At 41.4% G+C, this 23,159-nt stretch overlaps 1 protein-coding gene across 2 annotated transcripts in view; it reads left to right on the top strand.

The window, feature by feature from the left end:
• Window positions 1–16,760, top strand: part of LRGUK (leucine rich repeats and guanylate kinase domain containing) — a 53,452-nt gene extending 36,692 nt beyond the window's left edge. For both annotated transcript variants that reach the window (XM_062593967.1, XM_062593876.1), the window contains exons 18-22: window positions 1,665–1,753; window positions 8,859–8,993; window positions 11,201–11,230; window positions 15,355–15,527; window positions 15,953–16,760. In XM_062593967.1, the coding sequence (XP_062449951.1) occupies window positions 1,665–1,753; window positions 8,859–8,993; window positions 11,201–11,230; window positions 15,355–15,527; window positions 15,953–16,104 (579 nt within the window). In that variant the 3' untranslated portion in view covers window positions 16,105–16,760. The remainder of the gene's footprint in view (window positions 1–1,664; window positions 1,754–8,858; window positions 8,994–11,200; window positions 11,231–15,354; window positions 15,528–15,952) is intronic.
• Window positions 16,761–23,159: the final 6,399 nt, after the last annotated feature.

The raw sequence follows: 23,159 nt of genomic DNA, 5'->3' as shown, positions 1-23,159 counted from the left end.
TTCTTCCATCCAAAGGTTGGTTAGTTTAAGGAAAGAGAGAAGCCAAAATTTTTCTTACAATGATGGTTCTCTGCCTTCACTTCTTTCTCAGCAATTCATTTTTCTAACTTTTTATTCTATCTTCTTATTTTTATTTTTGAAAGTTTATGTTTTGTCACGTCAGGGAGAAGTGGCTTATGATGGAGGAGGCTATAATTTACCTTGGGTTTAGGTTACTCAGTGGTTATAAGGCTCTTTTATTAGTCTCCTTGTTCAGTGCTGTTAATACCTTTTTGTTATTTACTACACTAAGTTCTCAGTATTTTTTTACATGCGTATAAAGTTCTGCAGCATCAGCTGAAGTGCGATGTAGTAAAACCTTCAAGGTGAAACACAGGTACCTCTTCAACCGTGTTTAATATGAAGATTATAAATATGCCTGTGGCCTTGAAGTAAAATTTTGTCTAAATTGTTAAAGTTGGGACTACAAATGATTTTTTGTGCTTTTGGCACCCAAATAATGTGGTGTCACCGCAGTAACCACATTCCACTCCCATCACGTAGAAAAAGAAAATAAGAATATGATGTGAGCTATCCAGGAGCAAGATAATAGGCAGGATCTGCTGCTCAGAAAAAGAAAGTAGATAAGATTCCCTGTCACCTTACACCTTGTGAGCATGCCAACACTGCACCAATTTTATGTGGTTGTAACTAACTATGCAAGGTATGAACACAAAGGAATCTATACATCTAATCCACACAGGGAAAAAAGGGACAGAACTTTATCTTTGCCAAAAGAAAACAAAACAAAACACAAGCTCAGTGAGCATATGAGCAGATCCTTATTTAGCATGACTATGACTACTGTAGTCATAATGTGAGCAGTCAGCAGATTAACTATATTCTCCGTCATTGCTCATACCATAACAACACACCTCTGTTACAGTCATGTAATCAGTCTAGCAAACTAATTGCTAACAAAACAGTATTTAGTAATTTTGCTCTGTGATTTAGCATGTTATTTTTTTAAGCATGCTGTAGTTCTGGCTTTGTCTGACCTGAGAAATTACATTGTGCTACAGAACATGTTAATTAGCATGTCCTTAAAACTCAGGACCACATTTTCCAGTCTCCTGAGATCCTACTGTGTATTGTACAAAGTCATTTTAACTAAGTGAAATTTGCAAAAGATAATTCCGTCTCCGAGGGGGGAATATTGATTAATGTAGAGTTGGTAAGGCAGGTTTCCTGCATTGCAGGAATAAGGAGGCAAAGGCAGTGTATTGAAGATGCAGCAGAGGCAAATTCTACTATATTCACTTGATTGCTGGTGAAAAGAAACTGAAGGCAACCCTGTAACTAGAATTATTCCTGTTCTAATGTGGTTCCCCATAGCCATTCCTTCCTGCTACCTTCTGGCACGTTTTGACTGTTAGGAAGAAATGGGGCTTCACTGGAGATGAAGGCTGCCATTTTTTAGCAAGCTTTTAGATGAAAATTCAGTTTGTCTAGATTGGTGAATCATATTTAGCACCTTGTTAGTTATAATATAACTCTGCTATCTTCCTAGAATATATAAACACGTATACTGTAGTCTTAGGAAGAAAGAAGAACATCACAGCCAGCTAAGTTACCCTGCACACTTTTAAGTTACTGTATAAAAGTTGGTCTTATTTCTTTATCAGGAGGAAGCTTCTCTGCAGAGGCGTCATTCTGCAGCACATCAGGCTTTGTCAGGGAAGGCACCTAGCGCATACGTCCAGCTGTTTCAAAGGTAATGTTGAGTGGTTTTTTTACCACAAAGTGAAGAATATCTGTTTTAGATTTCTTCTCCAATGCTCTTAAAGATGAGAGGCTGCAGATCTTACAGGCAGCTCTCCTTTCTATCATGTTTAAATCTAGCCCTACAAATATATTGCACACAGTCTGTCTTTTGACTTGGGAGTGCAGCAGTTTCAAAGCAAAAAATGTATGAAGCAGTGCCATCCACAAGTTGCTTGTCTAAAACTGTGAAATTATTATGCATTTTTTCTCTCAGGGAGCAGGAAAGGATCAGTTTTCTAGCAGCTCCCAGTCTCGCACATATTTTTGAGAGATACTAGCAATTAGTGTTGGAAAATCATGCTCCTGCTCAGCACAAGGTTCAGTACATCTTACTGTGGGTATCTCTGCTTATAGCAGAATTTCCGAAAGCTGGCTCTACTTCCTGTTTTTTGAGAAATCCAATCTTGATGGTTTCTCTTTCTTCTTCCTCACACTCCTAGCCCTGCCAAATGATGTTAAAAGTTTATAAATCTCAATGTAATATCTGTAATTGATATTTTATGTAGCCCTACCTTCCCCTGGTAAATACTAGTGTTAATTTTTCTAATTTTAATCCTCATTTGCTTGTTTTTCCTACCTACCCTGAAAGGACTGTCAGTGTTGACATTTAAAATATCATATGGGCCTATAAATCAGCAGTCATCAGAATGAATAGAATAGTTCACATCTTGCAGCTCTTATTTAAAGCCTGCACAAATGCAGACAGCTGTTTTACAGGCCAGATGTTTTGAAGTAAATCTTTGCAATGACAAAGGTTGGAGACTGACTCTTTAAAAAGAAAGCTCTTGGTGAGCTTCCTCACCTGCCATAGGAGAATTTACCAAAAAATACAGTATCCCTAGTTGTCGGCCTTGTCCATCTCCAGAGCCTTTGCCTCCTAAGCAGGAATGGCTGAACCACAGTTAAAGTAGTTCCTGGACTGTGACACTTTATTGCCCAGCATATTGTGTTAATCTGAAATTGGAGCTAATATATATTAATTCTTCAGGCTGCAGGATTTCAGGATCTACTTAATAATGAGGTTCAACCATTTCTTTTGCAGATTAAGATCTTCATGAAAGGATAGGAAGGCTCTCTGGGGGCAATAACCCTTCAGTTGTCTTACTTCAATTCACCTTTGTTCGTAAGGCTATGCCCTATCTGTGAAGAACAACTGAGAGGTTGGGCCTCCACACGCAACCCTGAACTAATTAATGTGTCCTTGTACTTTAAAATCCTCTGAACTGAACTGTCTCAAGAGTAGTCAACAGCAGAAGCTTCCAGGCAGACTTGCATAGTATGATACATTTTCCAGTCCTTTTAGAGAAGAGTTCTTTAAGTAAGTTTAAGTTCTGAAGAAGCTGAACTTTTCTCCCTCCACTCATTCATTTTAAACTCTGTTATACTGAGAAGAAAACTATAAATCAGTGTTTTTCTCTTGTTAGATGTTTTGGGTTTATTTTGTGTGGTAGAGTAAATAGTTCCTCTGAACCTGCCTTTAGTCTGTTGCTCCCTTTATTCCACAGTGCTCATTCCATGGAAGCTGATTTTGGAGTTAAGTATCAGACTGTTTTGGCAGAGCTGTCAGGCAGGTGAGAGAAACTCCTGTCACCCCCAATCAGCATTTGCAATTACCAGGCCTCAAGGGATAGATGCGCTCAGTGGAATTTTCTCTTGCCTCTGAGCAAGAGTAGACAACACACCGTTCCATGGAATAAGTGAAGTCAAGAAATGCCATAAATATGAATGTTATGAAACAGTTGAAATTCTGAGAGAGAATCTGAATCCTGAAATGTAGCAACTAGGTAGCGGAGAACCTGGTAGGTCATTTAGTTCAGTCCAGGGGCTTGTGCATGGTTGTTCCATAGAACATATTTGTTTGTACAGAATCTGATTGAGTTTTAAATGCCAGTTAGAAAGGGACATTCACCTTGGAAAAGCTCTGCTATGGTGCGATAGATCTCTTTTGCAATACATAGTCATGGACCTGGGTCATGCTCAGGTTAGAGTAGCTCAAGGGGTTATTGCACGTCACCCTAGCTGCCGTAGTCCTTGTGCTGACTGTTAGTCCACAGCAAATGCATTGTAATGTGGTTTGGCTTCAGCTTTCAGTAAGGGCTGAAAAAAGAATGTATACACAGATTGTGTGGCTCAGCAGACACATGGTAATTCATTATATCATTGTTCTTATTGTTAGCAGCAGCATCCAAATATTTTTTGCAGAGTTCAAGAATATAGACTGTTATCTTGCTTTATATCTTCCCTTTGTTCTTACGTAAACTATGTTGGTAGTGTCTTTTCATCTTTCTTTCTAAGTCTTTGTAAATTCAGTCGTGTTATCGTAAATTCTCTCCAATTTGTTAATTAACTGTCAAAGTTGACCAGTGTTTCAAGTGCCACTACAACAAATGCAGGCAATGAAGACACCGAGGCACAATACTTTGTTGTCTCTGCATACGTTGCTCAAATGTTGCTCTGACCCTTTCATGCAGTCATACCGCTTTAAAAATCAAGGGTAGACTGTCTTTTCGGTATCATCTGTCTTGGCTTTGTTGCTTTCTAGATTTCTGTGCCCTGTGGAATATCTATATTTTAAGTAAGTTTTCTCCGGGTGTTTTTTATTTGGAGGGATTTTTTTCTGTTTTTACTTGGCTCTACAAATTGACAGAAATCGTACCTATTTAAAATCTAGTTTTTAAAAAGGTCTTGTGTTCTAGTCTTGTTTTAATCATATCAGCATTGTTCTGATGAATTCTTATTTAGAACATAATACACCTTTTTCTTTATTCTCGTTGTCAGTGGCACTGTGTAAATGAACTTCATCCGCTTAGTCACTCTGCTGACAATCTGCTTGTGTACAAATACGATTCCTTTCACTGATAACACATCTGGCCTTGTAGAGGCTTGTAGCTGCTGAATCTTGGTGCTGCTATCTTTCTACCATAGCACTCCTCTCTGGGAATTATTACTTCTTGACTGAAAGTGTTGACCTGTGACTGGGAGAAAGAAGCACGTGTTTTGTTTTGTCTGTTCTGTTACTTGGGAGATGACATCTTGGAGCAAGGTGGGCAGATGAAGAGGGGGGGAGATTCAGAAAAGCAGATTAATTTCAACTTCCATTTAGAAACGCAGAAAAGAGGTCTGCAGCTTGCGGCACTGGATGAAGTCAATATAGAATGACATTTTGTTCCTCCGAAGGGCTTTTAGATAGCTTGAAGCAAAATAAAGCAAGTAGGTGATTCTAGTTTAAAAAGAACAAATTTGTTTACTAAATGTACAGGTAATTGATTATATGTATTTTTAAAACATAGAAATGGCAATACTGATCACCTAGAATTTTTTCAATTTGTAACTTGCTTCAGCTAAAGATTTCTTAAACTATTGCACTAGATTTTCATCCAATATAAACCAAGAGAGTACCTCCAGTAAGATGTTTTATTTGTGAATTAATATCCTATTTTGTGTGCTGGAAAGGGACTATCAGTGCAAAGTAGACTTTTCTGCATCTAGGCGTGTTTTGTCACGCAATGAGGAAGGGCTCAATCACATGAGGATTTCGTCAGTGGGGGTGCTGGCTTAAACACCCCTGCCCCTTCCCTTTCTTCCACTGCCTGCCCTGGGCTGCCACCAGCTCAAATGTCGTATGGCTTAGTGATGTATTAGATAAAGGGACTGATCAGGTTTTGGCCAACAAAAAGGTTATATTTTTTTAGCCAGATCAGTTCCCTAACGGTTTCATTCACTGGCTGAAGAGCTGTCCTGCTGAGAGTGCCACCAGCAGTGTAAATGGGTGCCTGTGGACCAGAAATGGTCAAGGACAGGAGGAACTCACCTTGCTTTTGAGCAGCACTGCTGCAGAGGATGAAAACCCTACTTCAATTAGGAGGTAATCTAAATTCTATGAAATGTATGGAGCTGATGCCAAAAATGATACATACAAAAAAGTATACCTAAGGTAATAAAGGTTTTGAATTTCCTGTGTATCTGTAAATATTAAAAGATTCTTTAATGCTTAATCTAAGTCATTACGTTTTTTAACACAAACTGAAATAAATTGCTGAATTTTCCTAAGTATGTGCTAGAAGGTTTTAAGAGTTGTGTCAAACAAGTATCTAACTTGTTTTATTTATTACAACCCCCAGGGTTATCTACATAAATTCAGATTCTTAAATTCAAATTACTGAGATCCTCTTTATTTTTTGCCTGTGGCTGCATGCAGATGTAATTAAAGTCATTTTGGTATTTCGTTGCCTAATACAATATAGGGGCAATATTTGGTGGTTTAAAATAATTTTCCTCGTTGTCTGTGTGTTTGAGGGCAATAAATAAGGGGCTAGGTTGAAGCCTCAGTGAGAACAGGCCTTTAGCTAATGATTAACTTGTTGGTTTAATCTGAATGTTGTTGAAAGAAACTAGATTGAGTGAAAGCAGGCTTCACTTAGAAGAGAATTTACAACATGCTGTCTTGCCTCTCTGAGTTAGGGAAATTCATACACTTTACAAATTCACCAGTGCTTCCTGCCAGAGCTAGGAAGAAGAAAGAAGATGCGTGGTCAACCTGTGGTTGATGTACTCTCTTCTGCTTGCATTTGCTTACCGCTTTGCTTTGGTTGCTGTTGCATGCATGTGGTTGTATATATGCCTTGCAGACCTTCTTGTCTGACCAGCCTCACATTTCAATGTAATTTTGCTTTTCATTTTTATTTTTATGCCCCTTTTAATGACCAAACTAAGACATTGTCCTGAAATGCATGGATATCCCTTTTCACAGGGTGTCATTTGACTTATCCAGCCAATATCTTCTTTTTTTTATTTGACCTGAGGCATCTTAAGTGTAAATGGAATTATAAACACTCTGAAACTAAACACCTATGATGAAACTGCCAGCAAAATCAAAATGATAGTGCAAAACACAAATGGCGATATAAAGAAGATGCTGGCAAATGGAAGGAAAGAAAGCATGCTTGTCAAGCCTTTTAAAATACATATATATTTTTATTAATTGACTGGCTGGATGTTTTTAAGTTTGTTTATACTTTTCTCCAGGAAGTAGAGCCTGTGGTGACCAAATCATTAGAGGGGTGACCTTCAATCATCTGCGATTTCTGCTTAGACTCTTTTAGCCTCCGTTACCAGGCTATTTCTGTGTATTTCTGTGTTGTATATTGAGCAGAGATCTTTGTTAGGGGATTTTGTTTTGTTAGGGTTTTTTTATTATTGTTATTATCTTCATGATGGTGATTTACAAGAAAGGTTTTCTGAGAGCCCTCAGCACCTTTGAGGGCCATTAGTGGAATAAGACCCTTTCTCCTATATAATTGGTTCCGATTTTGGTCCCAGCTGATAATGAACAAACACCATTACCGCCCAGCAGTTACTTGACAATGAAACTGTAACAGCTTGAGAACTTACACAGGGGAAGCTTTATTTATAGGTACTAATAAGAGAATGAAACTAAAGGAAGGAAAATTTGAAGATAAGTAATAGAAAAACCTTGCTTGAAGTGCTGTTTTTTGGACAAGGGAATGATTTCCGAGGAGAAGTGGGGAAAGCGTCATCGCTGGAGCACCAGAAGGCTCCAACGAGGGGGAACAGCCCTGCTTTGACAAGATGGGGAGGTGTGAGGAGACAGTCTGAGAGATCATCTGTGATTTTAGCCTCTTTTTTCCTATGGGGAAAGTAGTAGTTTATACATTGCCTTAATGCCTAAGGGTGTTACTGCGAGTTTGATAAAGAACTTAATTGTTGTTTCCAAACTGTAGCAATTGAGCCTTAACAAAAGTTATTACCTCTCCTTACAAACATAGCTTCTCCCGCAGAGCAGGCATTCATCAGTTGCTACTGCAGTTAAAAATGCTTTTGACAAGTTTCCTAGAAAGCCTAAAAAATGAGCACGTGCGCAGAAGTTGAATAGTTTCATTGCCCTTAGAAATAAGCAGATGCCTTCAGTGTTCCTGTGAGGTGTGACATGGTGACATGGCTGTGGTACAAGGGGTAGACACATGCAATCTTTCAAGAGTTATAACCTGAAGTTCATTATTTCAATAAGGACCTCTCATGTCTGGCACTCACCAGGGCTGCTTGTGTTGGGTTTTATCTCTGATTCCAGGCTATAAATAAAGTGATGTCAACATTGCAGTTACCAGGAACTTTTTTTTTTTTTTTTTATGTGTTATGAATGGTGGTGACAGAAGGTGTGAAGATGAAACTTCTCACCTTGTGAGTTAGTCACAAGGGTTGGAATTAATCTCACCTGATTTGAGGTGTCTTTAATATAAGTGTCCCCATCTGAACAAGTTGCCCTAGGTTCCTGTCTCACAGGAGACAGAGTGATTCATCCAACCTGCTTTAGACCTCTACTTAAGCTTGAGTTTACTCATGCCGTAACTGAGACTGTTCATCTCCATTGGTTATAAAAAGAGCCTAGATTACTACCCCTGGCTGCTTGTTGCTACTTCTCTCCCAATGGAGGTAACTCTCTCCTCCGTCCGAACTGGTCTTGTAAACTCACTTTAGGCAAAATGAGCCATATCAGCTTAGCCAGTTTAAAAGTAGATCCTTGCTAGCCAAGTTTATTTTGACTGAAAAAAAGAAGGGCTTAGCAGCATGAATCACGTAGCCAACAAATCAGAGGGGTCAGTAGCCTCCAACTGTAGATAGTAAAGAGCAGGAGAGAGTAGATTGGAAGCAGTTACCTCTTTCAATAAAACAGCTACAGCAGAAAAGACAAAGAAAGGAAAACAAGAAAGAAAAAAGGAAAAAAAGGCAGAAAATAGACTAAGACAAAAAATATTGTATCTGGATGTGTAAATTTAGGCCCTTCTCTTTGTTCAAGACACCCAAATTAACTGTCCAGCTGCTCAAATGCTTGTCAACTTCTCTCTAAGCATCTGGGAGATGAAGATGCTTCTGGATTTGATTTCTCTGTGCCTTGCTTTCCTCTGTAGAGTTGGCATGAGACAGCTCTGAAAAGCATTCTGTTATGTCCTGAAGGACATGAGCTAAGCACTAACTGTGCTATTATGGAGTATAAATGCACGTAACACATACTTTATTTTCTTTTTGTGTCATTTCAGGGACTTGGCAGTCACTCCTGCCCCAGGCAGCTCCCATCAACAATTACTGGAGCCAACAGCGCATGCTTCTTTGCCCTCAGGTGGAGGGAATGTCACCCAAGAACAGAGCTTCCCCCCTGCTCACCCTGAGAGCCGGTGAGTTCAGTTTCTGAGGGAACAGATTGTTGCTGGGTGGAATGAATGTTAATGCTGCAAAGTGCAAGATCTAAAACCATTTCCCAAGCTAATGCAGTTGTCTCATCTGTTACATCAACAGCCTTATTAAACATGTGTCACTGCCTCATAAAACAAAGTCGTGTCATTCATGGGAATGGTTTCATTTAGACACCATAATTCACACCCAGAGAAAGAATTTCAAGAGCTTTCTTTCACAGGGATGTCTGAAGGAAGAAAATGATGAAAGAAACTTGTCAAAGTATAGAAAAACAGATCTTGAGTGATATCCATTTCAGACAGATTTACCAGAAGTTTCTAATACTGCTATCAGAATGATTTTTTGTTCTCTCTTTAGAGAATCACCGTAGTTACTGTTAAATAGCATTTGTGAGGCTTGAGGTAGTTTCATGATCTTCAAATTTCAATCTTGTTCACAGTGACAACAGATCCCAGCAGGATCCTGAGCTCTGTAGTAACCTTTTACCTTCCCTTCCTATCTTGGCCGTTGTTGATGCTGTACTTCTCATCTTGGCCAGCATCTCTGCTCAGCAGTGCTGAATGTCCTCATTTATACGTACCCCAGCTAAACAGGCTCTGAAGTGTCAAAGGAAGACCACTGCGCTCTCATTTAAAGCTGTTAGAGAGGTGAGGCTAGAAGATTTGAGGAGGCAACCTCTTCAAAGTCTTTAGACCTTCAGCAATGAAGACTGCCACATTCCATGACCTTGCTCTGTAGGTCCATGTAGCCACCTGTAAGATGGCTGTGACTTACTCTAATGGTCCTGTTCTGTACCAGCAGCTGTGCTCTGGCTGCCAGCAAGCCTGCCTGCTATTGTGGGCAAGTGACATTGTAGCCTTTCTGTGGAGAATCCTGGATAAGCTTTTTTCCTCTGTTCTGGCCATCTGTTGTAATTGCATATCCAGATGGGATGCACAGAAGCAGCAAGATGCCACACAGCATGACCCAGTGAAGCATAAAATGTCAGATTCCCCCATGCATGCTGGGAAATGTTTGTGCTTGTGGCCTTGCTACGAGCCAGCTAAGTTCAGCCCTCCTCAGTCTCCTGTACTGTGTGTAAAGCTCACCTGAAGCCTGCAGGTTAGAATGAGCTGATGTCTGTGCTGTATGGTTGTTGTTAAGTTTGGATTTGATCATGGCTTCAGTCCCATGTTTGATATCTTATTTTCATTCTGTACAGATCGAGGGGCATTGCCATTAAACATTTGCATTAAACATATCATACCATGTAGTTTTCATGTGTATATTTTCATACCTTTCAAAAATCAGTGTTAAATATCTCCCAAAAACACATTAGGCAGTTTGTCACATAGATTGGACCAACAGGAAGTGCTAAACATCCTGATAGCTTTTAAAAAGATTTCAACCCATTTGCTTGATTGACTATATGATTAACTATCTGGTAAGCAAAGTTCTTAGATAAACTTGCTGTTGAAAAAAAAAGTCACTGTTCCTTTTATATCCTAGAGAGTCTTCCAGTTCCCTCTATGTGATGTACTACCTGCCACTGTAATTACAAGTAGTTAATTAGCATGCTGTAAAAAGGTTGGAACCACAGGCCTCTGCAGATTCATTTGTCCTGGGTATTTGTGCCATGGTGGAGTGTGCTGAAGGAGAACAGAGTAAGCATATGAGAGAAACTGAGTGTATAATAGGTTGCAGAGGGATTATGCATCATCTGTCCTTACCAGTAAGAGGCAAGACCTATAACTCAAACGAGTGTGAAGCTATGATGAGTTATAAAGGTCTCACCCTTCGCATATGGGAATAAATATGTCTTTACACTCCACCACATTTTGGTGTTTTGACTTTGGCAATGTTTTCATTTAGCACTGTTAATAACACAGTGGAAAAACAACTGTGAGGAGAGAAAAAGCAAACTGCTAATCTGATTCATTTTTTTTGTGCATGCATCAGGCCTACAGCAAAATTACAGTTATGTTGTCAAATACTTTTGAAAGGAGAATAAGGAAAGCTCAGAAGAAATTTGTTTTTAGGCCTGATGGAAATACTGTTATGTGGATGTATTTGTGGAAAAGAAAAACAACCCACACCTCTGAAGCTTTGCAGTAAAGCTGTAGCGATATTGTTTGTCTGAATATTGAGGTGATTTAATCTTTTTTTCCCTTTCTCCCCAATTTTATGCTTTCAATATTTGGAACGGAAGAAAGAGTAAACTAAAAAAAACGATCAAGGGGTAAGAGCATGAAATAAATTGTTGACCTCCAGGCACAGCCAACGAAGCAAACATTGCTTTTCCAGGATGAGTGACCACAAATTAGTCTGCTGTCGTACAAGGGAACTTTGTATCTAGATCCGAAATCATTTGCATAATTTTTCACATCTAGCAGTTTCTGTTTAAAGTTGAGCTGTGGTGGAAATTGCACCGTTATCCTTCAGGTCACTGACACTTTAACATGTTGGATCCAAGTCTTGCAGTTGTCCTCTTACTGCTGATCTACAAGTAAAATAGGTAATTCTTGGTAGCATTTACTCCAAAGGTGATAATTAAAGATTTGTTTAGATGTCTGCTCACTGACATGTAATTTTCAGCAGGTAAGTTTCTAAATACATCCATAGCTTCTTTTCATTACTAAGACTATAGTTACAGTCTTCTCCTTGGAAGCAGTCTGAGGCCCTAGTTTTTCATGATTTCACAAAAGAAAATGTGCCAGTTTCCAGTGACTTTTGAAGTTCTCTGCTGGTGGCAGAGAACTCTCCTCCACATAGAAGTATGCTTCCTTTTTTTTTCTTTTTTTTTTCTTTTTCTTTTTTTTCTTTTTCTTTTTCTTTTTTTTTTTTTTTTTGTCTGAGGCTTCATTTGTTTTCACTCATAGGCTTAAACAATTAATCATTGCCTTTGGCAAGTAGCAGTCCTTTAGGAAGGTATATCTAGCAACTGTACTTTAAAGACGACTACTACTAACCAGAGACAACAATAAGTTCTTTAGGTCACTACCTGACGTATTTCATGGCTCATTTTTACCAGTAGAGGTGTTTGTAAGGCGATTGTATAACCTAGATATTGAAATGATTCAGTTGCAGCATAACAAGAAGAGAAGACAAGAGGGGCAAAATTTAAAGCAGAGTTGGGAACTAGAGATTTAGAGAGTGGAAACAACTTCTGAAACTGTTTCTATATCTTCAGTATTTGTAAGCTTAGTGGTGGAGTCAGAACCTCATCTAGCATTGACTAGTGCATTTAACAAAGAGCTGTCTCAACTATTTAATGGCACTTACTGATTCCTGCCAGATGTCATCACATGAAAATTATCCATCACCAGAATTACTGCGCTACCATGTGGAATGGCATATGTTAGTGTTCCGCAGTCCAGTACAACCATAATCTAAACAAAACCTCTAGCAGGCCAGTGTTTTAATCCTCAGCTCATTACTAATATATTCTATAGTCAGTGTGCAGAGATCCCATTTATCTCTTTATTCCATGGAGTACTTTACTTTTGTCTTTTGTAAGCTGCTTTTGTTTTTCTTTTCCATTTAGCTGATAGAGACATTTGAGTGGATGGAAAATAGGACACAGCTATGCCTACTCCACTTGTAATAGCTATCTTTTCTGTGCTTGGGTCTTCATGGAAGAACTAGAGATAGGTTATCAGAGCCCATTTACGAATCACTTGGCAGTAGCAGGTAATAATGAAGGAGATTTTTCAAAAGTACAAAGAAGAGTTAGGTTCTCAGCTCCTCTGCCTCACCTTTCCCAAATACCTTGGATATCTAGATAGTATAGACTTCATAAGCTCTAGTTTCCTGTTATTTTTGGTATCTTTTTCTTAATTCCAAGTCATTTTACAAGAAACCCCCATTAAATAAAATTTTTCTTGTGCTATTTGTACTAAAAGGCCCCAGTATAAAACTAAACACTGAGGTGAGTATTGCAATACAGCAATCTCAAGGCTTATTCAAGTTCACAGCTTAGCGCAGACCAAAATAACAGTGAGGCATTTAGTGGAATATCTGTTCTTCCTCCTACCTTTGTTACAGCTACTGTCACAACTACTGTACTATAACCCCTTAGTTTAAACTATTGACTCTCCTAGGAAAAAATTGCTGGTCTAGTGCCACAAGTAAATGTGAATTAGACTTGCAAGACTGTACTTGACACTGTAACTTAGGCTACTTCTCCTCATGGAAGAAGGTACTCCATCAAAAACACTTTTCCTCCTAGAATAATTATAAATATTCTTTGGCTTTTACTGAAGTAAAAATGTTTGAATTGTTCCCATAGCAGCTACATGGTATTGACAGAGGTATCTACTGTAATATTGAATTTTTGACATTCTTATCTTTAGCCTGTCCAGGTGGTTTTCAGAGGAACATGGGTACCAACTTTCCCTGTACACCTAAGAGTCACCTTCTGCCAAGCAGTGTGTTAATTACTTCCCACTATCTACCTTGTCTTCTGCCCTTTAACAAAGGGACTGCTAGAGGAGAAGCCAACAAAGATTTCTACTGGACACCTTAGGATGCTGGATTTTGAGACAGTGCATTCATGTAGCTGTCCGTAGAGATCCACAGAGTTAATTCTAACCATATAATACTTACTGTTCACCTTTATTAGTAGGCAAACACATGAATGTATGTTCTAAAGCAAAAGCAGTGGTAGTCAGCCTTTTAGAAATTGGCACAGATACTTTTGCAGAGTACAAGCTGCTCTATATAGTAAACCTGAATTTGCTGCTATAAGTAATTGCTTTTCCCTACTGCAGTTATGTCTGATGGGTTACAGGCAGCTAAAATGAGATTACAGCTAGAGTTAAGCACTTGGCTACAGCAAGATCAGTGTTTGGTGTTGAGCACCCTTGGATGCAGTGGACCTCAGAGAAAGGCACAAGCACTCAGTACATTACAGTGTATAACCTTCCCTCCTTTGCCATCACCTTATTGAAGGCAATGCCAAAATTCTCACTGACTTCCACAGTACATCTAGTGAAACAATAATTACCTGTTTCTTACGGGAGTACCACACTGTTTTATCTCATTATTCATGATACCATCTTCTTATAGCTCGGATTTATTAAAATACTACTGAAAGACTTTCTATCTATTCCCTGGAATGTTGTAACCATAGTATTCTCATAAGCTAAAATGCTCCTTGCAGGAATTTGGGGATGAAGTTCTTTGGCCTGCATCATAGATAAGGTCAGAATGGATAATACTTGAAATTCTTCCCAGACTCACAAGTTAATTAATCAGAGTTTCTCTTGCCTAGACTGGAACAGCCTTTTCTGTTTGAAGACAGACAAGAAATGCCTTAAGCACTTCTCCAGAAATATATTTATGGTTTTACATTAAATAGGTATTTATTGATGTCTCTGGCTTTTACTTAAGTAAATTCAGCATAAGATACAGGTGGAAGCAGAAAGCCTTTATCATGTCAGAACAAGCTGCAAGCATGAATCTTATCGTTGTCATGTTCACATGTACCTGCCTGATCTGAAGGCCCCTGACTGCTTAGGCTTGGACTTTGGATACTGATTTTCTTCAGGAGACCCAAAGGGTGGGAGGTGCTCTGGACACTGCTCAGTGGTAAATGGCTACTCATGGTCTGTATTGTCACTGGAGTGCTACGGAAACATTTACTTCCTCCAGATGAATGTAGAATCCACTGCGCTAGGGATTGTGCAAATATGCAGGATAGTAAGGAAGTCTTTTGACTATTCATGACACCTGTCGTGTCTAGGTTAATAATCACTATTACTGCAATACTTCTCCTTCAAGAGATCAGTGAGCAGCTCACTAAGCCCAGATTTCCAGTTCTTATGTTGTCCCTGGAGAACAGGACTTGCAGCGACTCCTGGTGAGGCCTGCAGTGGTAATAGGGAGCATGAATGCAGACCTGGGGGACCTATAGAGTCTGTGGCAGAGTAGAAGTTAGTTCTGCAGGTAAACTGTTAATTCGACTTTACAGAAATCTTTTCAATCAGTTGCTGAGAGAGAATATTGTAATGCTGAACTACAGAGTTTGGAAACAAGAAGCTCTGAGCTCTAATCCCAGATTTGAAGTCAATTCACTATGTGACATGAACCTCTTCGTTCCGTCTGTGATTAACTATTAGATCAATACATAAAATGAAACTGAAGAGGGGTAGTAATTGTGTTTGCTAACACCAAAAATTTTGAGAGAATTGTAATACATGAAGGTTTTTGTAACTGATAAATACTGCAATTTACTTGTGACTTTTGATTGATTTATGTGACTGCGGTAACATCAGTAATATTGTCAGATCAGGAATACTATCAGATTTGCTGCACACTCTTTTTTATTGCTATTTTAAAGCATAAATTGTTTCTTCCTCTCAGTGACAGAGAATCTGGTCCTGCTAGTGGAGTATTTCTAATCTCCTCATCTGGTGCAGCTGCTACTGAAGGTTTGCCTGTTCGGACCCCTCTTCCCCATGCTCGGCTCACTGAAGAAGACAGAGTTGAGCATCAAGATCCAAGAGGAGCTGAAAACGATGTGGACAGATTGAAAGGTTTGAATGATATTCCAAAACAATGGTTTTGTTCAGGCTGTGTATCACGCTTACTGTAACGACAGTAGCTTTATTCAGATGTCAGGGCAGCTTCTTCATGCTTCTGAAAACAACTTGCTTTAATAATCAGCAATTTTATAGTGTGGTAGAATCATTAAGCAGCATGCATAATACAGCAGATTTCTCTTAGTGAGCTTGTGGAGAAAACAAAATGGTGACTATATGCTTGGGCATAAAGTTACTCTTCCATTCATATTAGGTAGGTTAACCACTGAACTACCTGAAGATATTTCATCATTTTTTTTTTTTTCCACAAAACACTAGGTTTTCAGCTGGAAACATGAGTTGTGGTAGATTTTAACTTCATTGAAATAAATCCCTGCTAGTGAGTGAGTGAGTGTTCACTTATTTATTAATTTCTGCAGAGACTGAACTCCCTAGTGACAATCTTCAGAGAAAATCCAGCAAGTCCAAGTCTGGTTCTTCTCGTGCGCCTCAACTCACCAACCGGCCAGGCTCCAACTCCAAACCTGTCCTACCTCCAATCCCATCTGGGCGGAAGAGGACCAACCCTTGATGGCTGCTACTAGCCGGCCTTTGTCTTGATCGTGCTGAATCTTTCTGTCTAGCAGGAATACTGATTTTGATATAATTTCTCCTCAACAAAGAAAAGTCTGTCAAAGATTATTTCTAAATCCATTTCTGATTAACTCTGAATAGCTCTTCCCTCTCCAAAAAAAAAGTTATTTATTTATAACTTTATTAAAAAGTAATTTTTGCGTTTCCCAAAGCTAGAAATTATTTCCCCAGGCACTCTCAGCTGGGAAATGGCATAGAATTTTTCCTGACAGCCATATGACCATATCTTTCATTAATTTCTTTTTTTCGTCTCCCTCCCATTTCACAGATTTAATTGAGGTGTGGAAGTATGATGGCCTCTGATAATATTGTCTATATTGCAAGACTAGTGAATTATTCTGAAGAGGGATTCTGTGAAATGTTCACAGTTAAATTGAAAGTAAAAACTGCTTCCAAAACCTTTTTATAAGTGTAGTTTTTGAAGATATGAGACATAATTCTTTGATTTGGTCATGTATTTAAACAATCTAGTAAGGAACCATCAGAAAAAATACTAGTTACTGAGAACTAGCTGAAGCTGTAAGTACTCTGTGAAGATTTGTTTTTCTGTATGTAGAGCAGAACTCTGACAAGTAAATAAAACTCTTGAATTGATGTTTGTCCTGATTAATTACTGTCTATTTACAGAACAGATAGGAAGGCCCTTGGCCCGAGAAGCTTCCACTGAGGAAGTCTATTTGCTTTTATATCATAGCATGGGTCCTCAGAGATCTTTGCATGCACAGAAGAAGACATGACTTGTTGCCACAGTGTGGAGTAATGCCTGTAGAGTAGCTCTGGTTTACCTCATCGTGCAAGTTCAGAACTTGGCCAAGGGTTTTCTTTGTTTAAAAATGATGAACTGAACAAAGCAACGCAGCTCACGGTAAGTAATGGATAGATTCAAACAGTCTGCCCTTAAATTCCAGGGAAGCCTGTAAAACAGCTCAGCTTTTTATGAAGTAGTTTCCTCTCCATATAGCAACTAACTGTATCCTCAAGTTGAGGAAGAACAGCTCTTCTGAGGCATCAGTTTTTAATCACTGATTTTGGCAGAACAAGGAGCAAGGATGGATGCCCTGTGGCCTGGGTTCAAAAGGAGTTCAAGCAGTTTGAACCGTAGTGGGTTTACCAAGGCAGTTTGGCAAGGTAGGTGCCCTACTACTACTGATTAACTACCTAACCTGCAGAGTTGCTTCAGCAAATCCCATGGGGTTCTTTGTGGCTGTTTTCTCTCTCTAAATACCTTTGCAGATGTTGGCCGGGCTGTTACAGCTGGTTGCACGGCTGACTGATGTGGATGCTGATCTGTGCATCAGCTCTGCTGTTTCACAGGTCATCATAGTTCTGCCAGTGCCCTGGTTAGTGAACGTGTGTAAGGTACCTTGTAGTTCACGCACAGGAACGCTGCTGGGGCAAGGATGTTCACACCTCCTTGATTTAGCCCAGTAACTGAACGACTTAAATTAAGAGGCTAGTGTGGTCGATGCAGCTAGAGCAGTTTTCTCCTGGACACTAGCTCAAGAAACCCCTGTTAGGCCTCCACTCTGTATTGCAGTCTGGGTATGTTCTGTCCCTCCTTGTTGACAAAGGAAAAAATCCAGGAAAATGAGCTTCCTCATTTAGGTCGTTAAATATTTCCCCACGTTGCAGCAAGTAATAGTAACCTGGACTATTTTCCAGAATGCCTGAGTTGGTAGGGTGCATACAGTGTCTGGAAATCAAGGATACTGGGTGTTAGATGATATCTCAGCCACATCAGTGTCTTTTCCCTTTCACTTCCATTCCTGCCTAGTTTGCCAAGCCAAGGCTATTTCCATATTCAGCCCCACTCCTTCACTATTCCCTTGGAGTATTTACTGCTTTCTGTGTAAAACAGAACAAAACATTACAAATTATCCTTGAATGGCACTGCTCAGGATGCACAATCCTTCCTCTGCTTGAAGGCTGTAATCCTGCAGAAGCCTTGTGCAGTTTAGGCAAGTGAACACAGCGACTCAAACTACTCGCACTTACAGGAAGGGTCTTAAATATTAAGCCCTCCAGTGTAGGAATTGCCTCTATATTTTGATTATATAATACTGAACATGCAGTATAAATATGTTGCTCTTATTTCCCAGATGGAAAAAGAATAAATAATTTGTTCTTCTGTCAGTGTTACCAGGAAAAATCATCACTTAACTGGGGTATTGGTTAGCTTGCTTATATTTGCATCAGCTAATAGTGGTTAAAGGGAATCTCTGTTTTTTGCAATAAATTTCTTAGGCCTTGAGCTTTCAAATACTTACAAATGCAGCTAGTCCTGTGGCATCCAGTGGGATTACACATGCGGTCTAGGGGATAAGGACCTTGCATGGAAGTAGGAAGCGTGATTTTAAAAATATCGAGGAGGTTAGAAAAGCGATGAAGTCTGTTCAGCAAAATAACTCACTTGCCTTCCCTCCATAAGCCTTTACCACCCCACGCTCTCCCACTTGCTTTCTTTCCACCCCCAGGTAAACCATAGATCCAGTTTATGAGGTTCCTTGAAGAAACTGCATCATGTTGACCTGCGCTTTGTCTAGTGCGCTCTGAGGTGTGGAACATCTGGCCAAGTCTGAAAGCAGAAGTGTCTTTGGGTTGCCAACATGTAATATTTACATTTCATTTAGCAGATTGCGAAGCTTCGCAGTTCGTCATTTTTAGTTCAGAGCATTTATTTTTGGCTGAAAGTACGGAACTTGTAACTTGGTGCCTATATATTTATAAACTGGCAGATAAGAGCGGGGCTGTTTTGGGGAGCCGTGTTTTTATTGGCAGGAAGCATGTTTGGATTACAGCAGAGTAACACCTAAGTTAGTCATAGCTAAATAAGTCTCCAAGGCTTGAATTTTACAGAGGGGAGCATAACAAGCTGTTTAATTTCCCTTTTTAAAATTAAACATTCAGCATTCAGTAAAATCAGTGGCTGTGGTTTCTGCCATGCGTGTTGCCTTGTGAATGCAAATGGCTTTCCCAGCCTCGGATGAAGCTGCGTGCTAATCACACGTGCTATGTAGTAGCCCCGTGTTACAGACTGGTAAATCAAGGCAGGGAGAAATTCCAATTATTGACTTATCTCCTGGGCTTTATTGCAGGAACTGGGTCAGGAGCCAGGAGTCCTGTCTGGCTGGTTAAAGGAGGGAATAGTGGGTCTTTGAGGTGAAGCAGAGACAACTGCATTTGTGCAAAGTGAACGTGTTACGGGAAGGCAAGAGCAGCTATTTTATCCTGATTTCTCCACCAGGACAGCAACGATATATTAGGAGTAACAACACGGATGCTGCAGGACAAGGAGCTGCAGCCTGAAGGAAGGAATGGCAGGTTTGTTAGACATAAAAAAGTGCTTTAATACAGACCTGAGCCTGGAGGAGAAGTACATACCGAGGTCACAAGCGAAACGTTTGATTCCTAACTCCGACATCTTGCAGAGAGCTGCGTAACAGGTCCATAAATAGCCACGCTTACAAATCCGCTGAGCACACGGAGCGCTGAAGGCCGGGTAACTACTGAGACTATGGCAGAGTGCACAAGCAGCCGGGGCAACCAGCCGTGGGCTTTGGGGAAGAGCAGAGAGCTGGAGGTAGGCAGCGGCTCAGATACGGTCTGATGTTCTCATCTTCACCTCTCAAAAACGAAATTCCCAAACTAAATACCTGAACCACGAAAGGAACCGTGATGCCCACCAGAGGGGCTCGGGCGTAAAAAGTTGCAGCTTTGTCTGCTATTCCTGCTCAAGTTCGAGGTTGTGAAGTACTGAAAGGCTCTTGGTGGACATGTGGGATGGGAAGGGGGTGAGAAAACGGAAGCCGTGTTGGGAGGTCACCTTGGAAACATTTGGGAATCGGCAGTCTGTTTCCAGGGAAGTGACCTTTATTAGTTTGTGAAGCTGCAATGCCAATGTAGTCCGTACGTGTACCGGTTTGTGGACACACACACGTGCAGCACATGCACACTTGAGCGCTTAATCACCCTGTGCTGCTCTCCAAAGTGGGCTCTGCTTCCATCTCCCACCAATCCATGGCCACTGGCGTGGGCCCTTCTTCTGGCTAGAAACTGCCAGTGAAGGCTCGACTTGTGGGTGACGGCAGTGCGAAACCAATACTGAAACCTTTTATTTTATTTTATTTTATTTTATTTTATTAGTGTGTTCTGGAAACAGATGGGGAATAGTTGCTGGTATTGACCAAAGGCCTGTTTATTCCTCCGCAGGGCGCAGATCCATTTCTAAAAATACCTTTCCAAACGTCGCATCCCGACAGTGCTGGCTGGCTGGCTAACTTCGCCTGCTCCCTCGGGAGCTTGTCTAATTGAATATGCTGCATAATGCGCTGTTAATTTGGCAGCTGTCAAAGCAAATTATATATATTTTTTTAACAGTACTGGGGTGGGAGCGAGGAGAGCTGCAGTTTACTGTAATTACACCAATTGTCTGCATTTCTCCCGGCTTGAGGGACAGCTGGTGAAGGACTTCAAGAAGACTGAGCTGGTCTTTCTCTGGTCTCTGGACACCGCTACAGTGTCGCTTGGTCAGCTCCGGCCCTGCAAACCGATCGCCCCCCCGAGGGCAGCGGGCGCTTTGCAATGCCGTATTCCACCCGCAGGGCTCAGCCTGCAGGGAGCAGAGCCTTCACCCGGCCCTGGACTGGAAAAGCAGAGCCCTGCGCAGCGCTAAGATGGCCATGTGGCTCAAAGAGCTGCAGCTGGGTCCCCAAAACACGTCTGCTTTACACTTCTTATTATTTCTATTGCCGACCACGTTTGCATTAGGCCCAACCGGAGTCACGCATCCGCTCCTGAGGGGCCAGAGGTTCAACCAAGCGGCTCCTGGTCCCGAATGAGGCCCCACAGCGTCGGCGCTGAGCCCCCGCGGGGCTCCGTGCGTGGTGCACACCCAGCCGGTTAGGCTCTGCAGTAAATCTTTTTCTTTGGACATAGCCTTTCGATAACCCCCACAAAATATTTCAAGCTTCTGAGATATTTTTCTTGCCGTCTCCTCTAAGGCAGAGGAAGAGGAGCCCTCATCACCAAGGCTGAAACTCACTTTCCGGGGCAGTGGGTGGGGAGGCTCCTACATTTTTACCATTCGTGCTTTTACTTGCTGATCCTTCAGAGCAAGTAGAAGCATGAAGCCGTAAATCAACGTCCATCACAGAGTCACGAAGGTTCGGTAGTGAAAAATCCCCTGTGCTGAGAGTAGTTTGAAGGAAGAGAGTGATTTGAGCACACCAAGGAAAGGGACCTACAGCTCAGGTCCTCAGCATGCTCTTCTCCAACCAACCTGCCCCATGTGCGGGGGCATAGCACATCCTGGGAAAGCCTCTCCTCCAGCAGCAGAGGGGCTGGTTTCATCTTTTGGTCGCTCCAGTATGTTCAAAAGGAGCCTGGAGTGCTATTTTTTTTTGAGTTAATGCCGTGCTACGAGGCTTTCAGTGTTTAACAGCAAGGCCTGCAAAGGAGCTTGCCCCTCTCCTCCCCTCCTTTCTCTTGACATCTAGCTTGGCTCACAAGGTCCAGCCCTGGGGATCGGCATGGGATGGCAAAGCGTGAGATGATGACAGGTGATCAGGGTGCTGTGTAGCTTCTCCTCCCCATACCTGGCTGTGGTGTGATTGCACACAGCCAGCATCATCTCAGGCAGGCTAAAACACAGCAGCACCACGGGCCATGGTCATGGTGTATGCGTGGGTGCGACGCCTTGCTGGTGCCCAGAGCAGGTCTGAAAGGGCAACAGCCGAGTCCCCCTCACGTCTTAAGCATGTTGCAGCCAGTGAGTCGCCTGTACAGTGCCTGATACGCCATTACAGGAAGCTTTTTAGGAAGTTAATGGTCAGGGTTTTCCATGTTATTGATGTTGTTGGCTTCTGTAACACCTGATTAACATTTGCTAGGACGAGCATCTAATAGTCAATTAGTAAAACGTTCCACCTGATGACAAGGCAGTTGGTGCCCTTCTAGCTGGTGGCGGTGGAGCCAGGACTCCCACCAGCGATACAAATGTCCCTGAGTCCTCCCTCCTTGCCCACCTGAAATACCCACCGGCCACTCAAGTTCTTGTCCCCACCAAAGAGTAATTGCTTCTTCAGGCTGCACCTCCCAGCTGGCTTCCCGGCCCCTTTCCATACACCCCTTGCTGCTTTCCATGCCCTGAGCTGTTAAATCTTCTCTGCCCTCGCCTGTCCCGTGCCGTCAGGGCTGCGTGGCGCTGAAGGACACCTTCCTCCCAGGCTGCAAGGGGTGCATCACCAGCACCCCCTCTCCACGTCAAGCCCTGCACCTTCATCAATGCAGAGTCCCCCAGAGGCACGGGTGCCGCCTGCAACTGCAGAGGCTGAGCTAAGTGGGGTGCAGGCACCAGCACTGTTCCTCTCGGCTTTTTTACCCAGCACTTCCAAGCTCTGCAGGTGAAGTTTGCTAAGAGCTAGAATTAGAGTCACACACGATTTATTTCAGCAGTTGAAAGCAGAGAGAACGTCCTAAGAACTGGAGAGGAGACGCAGGGAGAAGCTGCAGCTGCGGGAGCCCGCAGTGCCCCACGCAGTGCCCGTCTCGCCTTGCCTTCTGGTTCGGAAGGCAGAAAAATAATAATACCAAATATTTCCAACAAGCTTTAGAGAGCCATTGGAGAAGGAACGAAGGCCAGAAGACTCCACGAGCCTGGGCCACGCTAGAGGCAAAAAAAAAAAGATATTGTTCTATATCCTATGAGCTCTTCCCTCCCAAATTTCCCATGTCAATAAATCTCACCTTCTTACCCTCTTGGGCTCCAGCTGCTGATTTATGTTTGCTATAATGAAAGACGCTGAACAGATATGAACTGTGTGGCTCCAAGTGATTTACAGAGACACCTTTATCCCTCTTCTGCCCCTCTCATTTAATTTAGTGGCAAGAGCAAGTTTTTTTATACCTTAGAAGTGACAAGGATTTCGTTGCATTTCCCAAAGCAGTTCAAGGCTTTCCCTCTTGCTTTAATAAAAAAATAAAATAAAATAAAAT

This window comes from Rhea pennata, chromosome 1, assembly GCF_028389875.1.
Source record: "Rhea pennata isolate bPtePen1 chromosome 1, bPtePen1.pri, whole genome shotgun sequence".
Taxonomy (NCBI): Eukaryota; Metazoa; Chordata; class Aves; order Rheiformes; family Rheidae; genus Rhea; species Rhea pennata.
The sequence above is the reverse complement of the archived record's forward strand: the minus strand, read 5'-3'. Positions and strand labels throughout refer to the sequence as shown.